The sequence below is a fragment of the Apium graveolens genome, chromosome 9 (assembly GCF_009905375.1).
Source record: "Apium graveolens cultivar Ventura chromosome 9, ASM990537v1, whole genome shotgun sequence".
Lineage (NCBI taxonomy): Eukaryota > Viridiplantae > Streptophyta > Magnoliopsida > Apiales > Apiaceae > Apium > Apium graveolens.
Window position 1 is genome coordinate 198,020,530 of NC_133655.1, and position 12,115 is coordinate 198,032,644.

Sequence of the window (12,115 nt, forward strand, 5' to 3'; positions counted from 1 at the left end):
ATATATATATATATATATATATATCCATATCCATATATACAAGATTACTCGGGATCCTCGACTCCCGGTTTTAGAAAATATTTTCACCTTTGGGTCCCTATACTAAGGGTATATGCAAGATACCGCTATCCTCTAGCATAGGTATTATCAACTGAACCAACAGATATATATTTCAAGAATATGAAACAGGCATGCATATATACCATATCACATGCTACAATATATCGCAAGAATTTGCTAAATAACCAACATGCATTTATCGCAAGATCATGCATATACAAATGTATACATCACAACAACAGTATAACGGATAGAATACTTGCCTGAGCGACTGGGGGTTACGAATGGCTCGGGACGAGTCTGGTAACCTATAAGCAACAAGTAAGTTGGAATTAAACCAAAGTCACTTGTAAATCTATACTTTAACTAACTTAGACTCTAACGCTTGTTTTGCGCTCACTGATTCGCTTAAGTCACTCGGGTACCCTCGGCTCCACCATTTTTAATAATTTAACCTTTACGAGTTTTAAAGCGATTCCTTCGCGAGTGACTTACCAACTGCCTAAAACACTTACCATAAATGTTTCATGCATTAATTAACCCTTTTCGGTCTTTAACCTACATTTCAAAGTAAGGCGAGGGGAAAAAGTTTCGTTCGCGAAACGCCGTTACTTGAAACGATCGTTTCTCCTAAACCGTTCATCGGAATCAAACGAACCACATATCAAAACGAAGCTCGTAACATGAACTATCTAAACATGACAATGGTCAAAACCTAGCAGTGAGTTCAAGGGTTCTGATGTTAAGAACAAAAACAGTCTACGGTAAATCGGACATTACGACGGCTATGTTTACGCGATTTCCCAAATTTAAACCAACTCAAAACAACCACAATCCAACCCCAATTCATAACCCAATCCAAACTCCATCCAAAATACATTACAACAGCCCCAAACCAACTCATTATAATCCATTTACTTACTCCTAATACTTGAATTTAAACTATACTACATTCTTTAACCAAATCTTAAGATTTCAACAAATCAATCACCACCATTCCAACCCAAACTCTTAAACAAACAAGTTTCATGCTTCACATATACTATACTACTCATAACCATTCCTAAATACTCAAAACTAAAGCTAGGGTTTGTAGTTTATACCTTCCTTGGAGAGTGAAGAATCAAGAGGATGGCTTGGAATCACCTTTAAAGCCCTTAACCAAGCTTAATCTAAACAAAACTTCAAGAACACAAATTTTAGTTCTTGAAAACACTATTCACCATCTTCTTTGATGATTTATAGAAAAAGATTGGCTTGGAATTAGAAGCTTAAACTTATAGGAAGTATGTAACTTAACTAGGAGGAGCTAGGATAATTACCTTGGAAAATAACAAGTGGAGGAGCTTGGACTTCCCATTTCTTAAGAAACCACCCGAGAGCATGAGGAAGAAGAAGAGAGAATTTTGTGTTTTGTTTGATGAAAATGAAATGATTTGCTTGGTTGGTTGATTTTTGTTGTTTGCTTTAGTGAATTACCTAGTTGCCCTTGGTTTTGTGTGGTTAATATTCCACCACATCTCCTCCTTCCCTATGTCATGCTTACATCACATTGCTATGTCATCCTCCCTTCCTTGTCCTCTTCTCATTGGTTGGGTGACATCACTTCCTCTAATCCCTTTGATTAACTTCCTAATTGTTTGCCTAATGACCGCTGATCTGTTATACGGTTCGCTTAACTTTCATTCTCGTTTATCGTTTGAAGGATCATACCCGGGATCTTATTACTTAGGTTCCCTTAACCTTTCTCAATACATTATATTCCTTTTTATGATCCTCTATTATAATCCTTTAATTTAAATCCTTTTTATCCTGTTACCTTATACTCAATTCTCTCCGTATCTAGTGGATTTCCGGGAAAAATCAAAGTGTTCGGAATTGGATTCTGACGATCTTTACATACTCTTATATCCCATATAAAGTACTAATAAAATCTCAGAATATCCATATCAGAACCCCTACATAGTGTGGCATGAAAAGTTTTCTCGTTCAGCAAAAACACTATTCATAAGGGTTTCAAAATTTCTCAAAAATTGGGGTTATTACAGTAACACTGTTGGTATTTCCATGTATCTGCTTACAACTCCAACCGCATATGAGATATCTGGTCTTGTATGTACCAGATATCGCAAGCCCCCAACAATACTCTTGAATTCTGAAGCATCAACAACCTTGCCAGTAGGATCCTTGTCTAGTTTTATTCTTGCCTCCATTGGGTATCGAGATGGATTACAATCTTGCATACCAGCCTTCTCTAACAGCTTCCTTGCATAAGCTGTTTGTTTCTGTTCAATAAAATCCTTCGCTTGCTCCACCTCAATTCCGAGATAATATGACAGTTTCCCCATGTCACTCATGTCGAATTCTTTGCTGATTAATTTCTTGAATTCAAGTATGTTCTCAGCCTTCGTACCTGTCACAAGTAGGTCATCCACATAAACACCTACTATGATACATTCGTTCCCTTCCTTCTTTGCATACACAGCGTGTTCGTATGGGCACTTTGTAAAACCCATCCTTTCAAGGACTCTTCTTAATCGTGCATACCAGGCCCGTGGGGCTTGGCGAAGTCCATATAGAGCCTTTATGAGTTTATACATTTTATGCCTCTGATTCTCCTTTTCAAAACCTTCAAGCTGCATTACATATACTTCCTCATCCATTTCCCCATTCAGGAATGCATATTTGACATCGAGATGATGGACTTCCCATCCGTTCTTGGCTGATAATGCAAGTAACAAACGGACTATCTCCATGCGACTAACTGGAGCAAATACCTCCTCAAAATCGATCCCCTGCCTCTGAACATAGCCTTTCGCTACCAGACGAGCTTTATATTTCACCACTTCACCATTTGTGTTCTTCTTTACTTTGTACACCCATTTTAAACCATAGCTTTGTGCCCTTTAGGTAGCTCAGTTAGTACCCATGTGTTGTTTTTCTCGATGACATCCAACTCAGCTTCCATTGCCTTTCGCCATTCACTCTCTTGGGCTGCTTTCTTGTAGTTCGCTGGTTCCTCAGTACTGATCAGCAACATATCGTCTTCTATCTGCACTAGGGCTGAGCATTCGGTCGGTTCGGTCCAAAACTGGACCGAACCGAATAAACCGAAAAACCGAATAGTCATTTTTTCTTGGACCGAACCAGACCGAAGTTATATTTTGGACCGGACCGAACCGAACCGAAATAATCCGGTTCGGTCCGATTTTGGACCGAATAGACCGAAAAAAAAATTCAAAAAAAATTATATTAAAAATTAAATCATAAATTATAAAATTTAAAATATAATTAAAGTAATGTGATATGTAGAGTTCTAATACTCCATAAATATAATTACAAATTAAAAATTTTGATTATAATTTTTAAGATATATGTAAAATATATAATACGAAATTAAAGTATTTATTATTGGTCTATTCGGTCTATTCGGTCCAGACCGAAATATTTGTTAAAAGAACCGAACCGAACCGAATTTTATATCAGTCTATTCGGTCTGGACCGAATAGACCGAATTTCTGAAAAATTTAGGACCGAACCGAACCGAATTAGCACGGTTCGGTTCGGTTTTTCGGTTTCGGTTCGGTTTTGCTCAGCCCTAATCTGCTCTTCCTCAGTCTCGTTGTAGATATCTAACACAAGTCTGAATCTTTTTTGTTCAGAACTATATTAACTCGAAGCTGAAGAGCCTTCTATTGTATTACTCCACTGCTGAACACTTGAACCTCTAGTTTGTTGTGGGGTGACAAAACCATGCTCTACTTCTGTTGCATCACCTTGATCATTTGAATTCCCATGTATAGTCACAATATTAGGAAATATGACGTCCACCTCATCCATTGTTTGTTGTTCCCAAGGCCACATCTTATCCTCTTGGAATACGACGTCGCGACTAACATGAATTGAACCAGACACTGGATCAAACAGGCGATTTGCCTTTGTCCCGGGCTCCTTTCCCAAATATACCACTGATTTGCTACGGTCATCCAGTTTCTTGACATGCACATGTGGTATTTTCATGAACGCAACGCATCCAAACAAATTTATGTGCTGCAGATTTGGCTTCGCTCCTTTCCAGGCCTCATAAGGGGTCTTTCCTGCTAATACTTTGGTTGGCAGTCGGTTAAGTATATAGACGGAGTGCCTTACAGCCTCTCCCCAGAAATGAGACGGTAGATTGGCTCCCCTTAAGAAACTCCTCGTCATTGTAGCAACCGTCCTATTCCTCCTCTCCACCACCCCGTTTTGTTGCGGGGTGTAAGGTGCGGTGTAATGTCTCAAGATTCCAGCCTCTTCAAAGTATTTTGTAAATATTTGAGAGCAAAACTCCCCTCCTCTATCAGTGCGGAAAGTCTTTATCCTCCCGCTCGTCTCATTTTCAACCAGAACCTTGAACTTTTTGAACGCTTCAAATGCATCCTTCTTGTCCTTCAACATATAAACCCATATCTTATGACTAAAATCATCGACAAGGAGGAAGAAGTACCTGTTTCCAGCAGTCGTTGGTGGTGATATTGGCCCACAAATATCCCCATGTATTAAATCCAGAACGTGCTTGGCGGGGAACAAATATTGCGATGGAAACGGGCTTCGTGTTTGTTTTGCCATGAGACAGCCTTCACAAGTTTTCTTTAGGTTCACAAGCTTTGGAATACCATGTATCATCTCTTCTTTTGACATAAGAGACAATGCCTGAAAATTGACATGCCCAAGGCGAGCATGTCAGGTCCAGGTCACCACCTCTGCCTTGGTTAACATACGCTGTTGTTGACCTTCTTCGAGTATTATTTTATAAAGACGATTGGCAGACCTTTTCACCCTCATAAGCAGCTGTCCTCCTTTACCATACACCCACAAGTAGTCACCCTTCAACACAACTTTGTTGCCAGCCTCCGATAATTGACCCAACGAAATGATATTATTGCACAACGTGGGGATATAATACACGTCTCTAAGTAAACAATCCTCTCCATTTTTACACTTGAAAAGAATTGTACCTTTACCTCGAATTTCTACTGTTGAGCCGTCACCAAATTTCACACGCCCGGTTACATTCGTATTCAATTCTTTAAATTTCTCACGTTCCCCAGTCATATGGTTGCTTGCGTCATTGTCTAAGTACCACAACTTCGACTTGTCCTTGTTTTCTACGTTCAGATTTGGCACCACACCTTCCTCATTCATCAAGAATACTCCTTGTTCAACCTCCGTGCTTTCTGACAATAATAGAGTAGGTTCATCCTCTTTGATTTGTGACAAGTTTACTTTATTACTCGTCTCTTTCTCCTGTTTTGGTTTTCGACACTCCATCGCAAAGTGTCCGAATTTTTGACAATTATAACACCTCATCTTACTCTTATCGCGACCTGGATAATTGCCTCTGCCATGGCTTTCATGTCCACCTCGATCATTATTGTCATTCTGGTGTTGGTGATATCCCCGTCCTCTGCCACCATTACCACCTCTGAATTGTCCATGACCACGTCCCCGTCTATCAAACCCACCACGTCTCTTCTGATGGTTTGATGATTCACCATTCTTGTTAGACCTTTTCAACCACTCCTCCTGTGTCAAAAGAAGTTGTTGGCTCGTGTTCTCAGTTTGTCCTCTCACCCTTTCTTCATTAGCCTTCAGTCGACCCACTACTTATTCCAATGACATTGTTTCCATGTCACCAAATTGCTCTATCGTAGATGCAATCTGAACAAACTTAGAGGGTACAGCCCTGAGCAGTTTCTTCACTACGTTGGACTCTACCATGTCCTCACCTAACATGTGTATATTTGTTACAATGCCAGACAACTTCATGTAAAAATCCTCCATCTCATCAGTTTCCTTCTTTGACAAAGACTCAAACTCTGCTCTCAACGTCTGCACCTTTGCAGCTTTCACACAATCTGCACCCATACACTGAGTTTTGATGGCCTCCCATGCTTCTTTGGCGGTTTTCTTCTCAGCTAGTGACAAGAGCATATCTTCCGGTATGCCTTGATAAATGGCTGTCAGCTCAACCTTATCCGTCCGTACCGAAACAGGTGCCTTTGGATCGTCGGGTTCCACAGCCTCCCACACTCCTTGGGCTTGTATGAATACTTTCACCTTCAACGACCACGCGGAATAGTTGTTCTTCGCCAACATAGGGTAGTTCAAACCAATAGGTCCATCTTTGCTCTTACTTGTGTCCGTCATAGTTTCTTTGCTCCTTTTTATATCTCTCACTGGTTTGGGCATAAATTTGGGCATTCACCGCACCGAAGCTCTGATATCAGATGTTATATATATGTTACTATGTATATAGGTGTCGTTCGTGTAAGATAATGAAACTGGGAGAATAAACTGATTGCATTAATAAACTTGATTACAGAGAAAAACTTAAGTACTACATGCCAACAATATATAAACTACCTATCACGTACTGAACTCCTAAATAAACGCCACTAACTGATGTAGTTGATACTGATCCTAAGGACTCTCTAGTGCATCATGACTTAGTCAGCAAAACAAATACATACACCAAATATTAATTCAAATAAACACCTAAATAAAACACTTATATTTAGATTATTCCAACACACTACACTACTAGCATAGTAGTGGTAGCGTAAAACTAACACACATGCATACCCACTTTTATGACTCAAAAACACGAATCCGAGGCTTAGCTCATGGTCACATACCTACCGATACGAATATTGAATATTGGGTACACGTATGTAGGAGCATCTGCGAGATACTTTCGTGACATTCCTTACACAGGCGGAGTTCTTCAACAGGGACCTGCAAAAAATATATTATAAATAATTTTTTTCTCTTTTGATGCATCCAAAAAATTTGTCCAAATAATATGTTGAAATTAAAAAAAAACTGGTTTTTCTTTGAGGGGGCACCATATTCTTTGTGAAGATTGGGGCACCCTTTTTAATATAGAACACGCTCTAACTTCTAAGGGGTTTCCCTATCATGTATGGTGTTCAAAATGACATTAATTAGCCTTTTTCGAGGGCACGCCCTTTTTTCTTTGGAAAAGAGGACAAACCCTGATTGGAATATTTTTATCCCAATTTCATCTAATTAACCCGATTTTGACCCGGGTAATTTTTTTACCAAATTTTGGATGTAATAATTGTGAGAGGTAAAATATATGGGTAATATAGATTTTTCAACCCTAAAATTTTCTTCATTAATCCAACAAAAACCCAATCCCGATTCTCCTTGCTAGGGCTGTCAATGGATCAGAAATCCGGTCCGATCCAGTCCGATCCGAAGGCTAATGGAGCGGATATGGATCATTTAAAAAAAATCCGATCCGGTAACGATCCGATCCGATAAGTACCGGATCTGGATTTAGGCCGATCCGATCTGTTAATGATCCGATCCGGATAATTTATTATATTTCAGAAATATATATATATATATATTTATATTTACATATATATATAATAAACTATATATATATATATTAGTGGGTTAAGTTATACTGATATTACTGACATTTGTTTTCTGACTGTATCTCATTAGCACGGAAATAATTTTGAGTTTCTTAAGCATTTTTTGGTTGTCAACTAGCAATATTAGACTCCGAGTTCAGACGTATAGCAACTATACTGTACATTGTATATACAACCAAAGTGCTATGATATTAGCCATGGCAAACTCGCTAATACAGCCTCAGCTTTTACATCTTACATTGTGAATAATCTATTTTGGAAATCAAAATATCAAATTGATAGATGAGTAGTACTTTTGGTGTTGTTGAATTTTAAGTTGTTGTGTAATTTTTAAATTGATTTCCGTATTTTGTTTGCTTTTCAATATTTATGTAATGTAATAAATTGTGTTCGCATTTCATTTTTTTTAAAATATTAACAGATCGGAATTCCTGTCCGTGGTCCGCAATCCATGATCCTAATGGATCTAGATATGGATCGGGTTATAAAAAATACGACAAAAATCCGATCTGGATCCGAATCCAATAAAATTAAATGAATCAGGATATAGATCAAGGCCGATCCGATTCAGATCCGATTACTCCTTGCACCACCCCGAGCAAAAATGCTTCTGCCAGTTGCTGCCCACTTTCTATCAATAAAATTTGATCATACAAAATTAAATATATAATATATATCAGTATTTTTCCTTTTACAGCTTTAACTAAAAGTACGAATGCATGAAATAGCACAAAGCAGGCAGTCACACATGTTAAAACAAGGGTTTGTTTACAAACGTACATGCATTACAAACGACTAGAGCCGGCCAAACGAACGGGCCGTGCGTGCCAGGCCGAATTTTTAACGGGCCGGTTTACTTATAACAAGAATCGTGAACGGCCCGTGTAAATAAAAGGTCCGTGCCGTGCCGAGCTGGTTATTGAAACTGTTGAACCGTGTACGGCCCGCGAATCAAGCGAATAAAACGGTTCTTTTTGAACCGCGGTTCACTGGCGAATAAGTTATTAGTTTAATTGTTTTGTACGCGCTGCACTTGAACACCAGCCTGAGTTTTGTATGTTATTACTTAACATACTTTTGTTTTCCTTTTACTTTTTACACAACTTAGGCGAATAATCGCGGGCCGGTTTATTCGCATGAGATGGGAATGGTCTATAACATGTATTATACACGCCTTTCTATTGTGTATGAGAACAACAAGAAGAGTCATGTGATGTGATGAATTTCAAAGATTTGTATGGATACAGATTGTTGTGTGTTTAGGTGTGTGTAATTGAATGCTATTGCTACCACTGTCTCCTCTAACCTCTATTTATAACCACCATTTTTTTTTATTAACCACCATTCGCGAACTGAGGCGAATAACCGCGGGCCGGTTTAATCATTTTCTTACTTGTCATTCGTTTGCGGTTTGCACGAGCGGTTCCGGTCCGGTTCCGGGTCGGTTCCGGTTTCAGAAGTTTCAGCTCGTGTTCGGCTCGTGGGACTGCCCGAATAGTGTCGAATATTGAACCGGCCCGTTACGACGCGAGTCAGACGAATATTTGACGAGCTGAGTTACGTCCGTGCCGTGCCAAACTGCTCGTTTGGCCGGCTCTACAAACGACACACAAACTTGAGCTAACCAACTACGGACCCATTGTTAAAAAACAAAACCATGTTTCTGAAACTCAAAAAATTTCAGCTAGGTTTTGTACTCTACTGCCCCTCATTTACTCCATTTATCACAAGGCGGGGCGAGTAGCCTGTCTTTTATCTGAATCACCCACAATTAGCTAGCTGCCTGACGTTGGGGCAGGTTACGGGTAGGATATAGGATATGTGATTTAGTTTTAGGCTTAGTATGGGCTACTTTCGTAAATATTATTTTATTTGTTTAAATATATTATATCAAGAACAAATTTTATTTGTAGGATGCATGGTCTGCATTAAACTCTCTTTTTTATTTTTATTTTAAGTTGAGTCAAAATAAAAAATTTAGTCCATATAATTGAAGGGGTTGTTTGGTTTAGATATTGGAGGGTATGTATGTGATTTATTCATTCGAAACCTACATCTGATGTTTGGTTATTTTCTTTTTCTATAAATTTATACCTCAAATGAGTTGGATTGAGATTTTGATACTCAAAGGAGACGCGAGTATAAAACATATGTACAATGAATTAATTACATTTTTTTATTTTATGAGTAACTGTTAAATATAAAATAAAATATGTTCTGAAAAATATATAACAAATAGGGTTTTTTTTTTCTGAAAAATACTCAAATCCAGAGATATTTTTGCAACAATTTTGTCATTTCTAAAAAAATTTGTAAAAATATTTTTTATTTACAAAAATATTAATTTTCATCTTTTTTTACAAAAATACGATTTTTTGCAATTCAATTCAATTAGATTCAATATCAACGAATTTCTGCACCTCTACGCAACCTCAAATACAAAAAAAAACTTGATACAACTAATTGCATAACTGGTTGACTTTGGTTGAATCGTATTTTTGTAACCAAAAAACTTCGATATGACTAATTGCATATTTTGATTCTATCGTATTTTTGTAAATATATTCAGAAAATAGTGAAATCGTAAAAAAATTAGAAAAGTTGATATTTTTGATAGTTTTTCTAAACAATAATAAATATACTAATATTTAAATTATTAAAATTATTAACTTACATATATTTTAAATTATTCATTTCAATTCCCACACTCAATTAAATACGTTTAATCTCATAACACCTTAACCATTTTTAACCCAAATTTCAAACTCCTATCATTCCGCAAATCAAATGACCACCAAGTCGAATCTTGAAAACGAGAATAAAGTTAATAAATCGGGGGAACCGCCCTGTGAATGTAAAAATCATTCGATCTCAGAATGTATGAATAATGTTTGGAGGAAATGGAGGTTGAGTGACAATATTCACATATTAGTCAAAGAAAATGATTTGGTCAAAGATGAGCAAGGTCATTGATTAGTAATCGGAAAAGATGGGGATGGGGGGATGATCATGATTAGTACAGTCAAAGGGAGTATTGAATTAGTAATTGGGTTCGTTGGCTATCATCAGTAAATTTATTGTAAATATGATTGATTGATTGAATATGACTTCATTTACTCCTCATGTATATAAATTGATTGAATATAAATTTATCAGAACTCTTTATAAATTAATAATTATTAAATTGTCGATTAATTAATGCTTTTTAAAATTAATAAAATCCATTAATATTAATTTAATAAAGGTTTTACTGTATTTGTGGTGCATGTGATGTGTACCGTGTATAAAGTAAAGTAAAACGGCGAATAGAGGGGGCAACCAATAAAGTGAAAAGGTCTTTTTAGTCTCCCGAGTTGAGTTTTTAACCTTGTCACTAACTTCTTGCACTTTTATTTAACCTGTCCGAACTGAATATAGTTGCAGACTTGCAGCTATGCTTAAGATACCAAAGCGTCCTACATAAATCAGAACATACGAATTCGGTTTTACATCAGGTATTTTTACATTTTAAATTTAATATCAAATTAATTTTGAACCTTCCTAATTCGGTTTTACTACTTTTACATTTTAAATGTTTGAACGAGAAATCATTTTAATCTTCATTAATCGAAATATTTTTAATCTTGACTAATAGAAATACCGCAATATGGTATAAATTTGTTATTAAAATTGTTTTCTAATAATATGATATAATATTTGTCACGTTTTAATTTATGAATCAATATATAAGTGCAGGGCTAATTTTATTTTTTAAAAAATTATCAAATATACACCTTTACATAAGTATTTGAAAAGAATTTTAGAAATTATTTTGGAAATCTTAGCATTTCATAATAATTCATGCTCCTTGCGATTTCATGTTAAACTGGCAAAAAGAAATAAGTGAAAGTAAATAATGGTGAGGTGATATATGATGTAAAATTGTAAATTAACCAACACTCGTCGCCGCAGCAGGGTAAATAAAATGAGAGAGTTATTAGAGCGTGTGTCTATACATTAGGTAATTGTTACTAGACTTCCGAAAATATGTCTATAGACATGTTTTTTTGACGCCCAAATGATTTTCCTATTTATCAATTAAATATAATAAAATTTAATAAATAATTATTATACAAATACACAGTGAATTTGAATTTAAATTAAAGTTAGTTGATAGTAACAACCTAATATCATCATAATACTCATTTAAATTAGTAATTTTTTAAATATTAAAATATATGTAAATATATTTTAATATTTAAAAAAATAAGGGAGTTATCAGAGCGTGTGTGTCTATACAATAGGTAATTGTTACGAGACTTCCCGAAAACATGTCTATAGACATGTTTTTTTGACGCCCAAATGATTTTCCCATTTATCAATTAAATATAATAAAATTTAACAAATAATTATTATACAAATACACAGTGAATTTGAATATAAAATTAAAGTTAGTTGATAGTAACAACCTAATATCATCATAATACTCATTTAAATTAGTAATTTTTTAAATATTAAAATATATGTAAATATTTTAAAAATATATTCATTATTTCTGAATATTTTTAATATTAAAATAATTATTAAAAAATAAAAAAAATAAAAAAAATAAATAAAAAGACATGTCT

General features: G+C 35.8%; 1 protein-coding gene across 1 annotated transcript; it reads right to left on the reverse strand.

The window, feature by feature from the left end:
• Nucleotides 1–4,782: 4,782 nt before the first annotated feature.
• LOC141685846 (uncharacterized) lies at nt 4,783–6,249 on the reverse strand. Its single transcript, XM_074490924.1, has 2 exons — nt 5,829–6,249; nt 4,783–5,702 (listed from the first exon to the last, which is right to left on the reverse strand). The coding sequence occupies exons 1-2, from the start codon at nt 6,247–6,249 to the stop codon at nt 4,783–4,785; spliced, it is 1,341 nt and encodes a 446-aa protein (XP_074347025.1).
• Between the last annotated feature and the right edge of the window lie 5,866 nt (nt 6,250–12,115).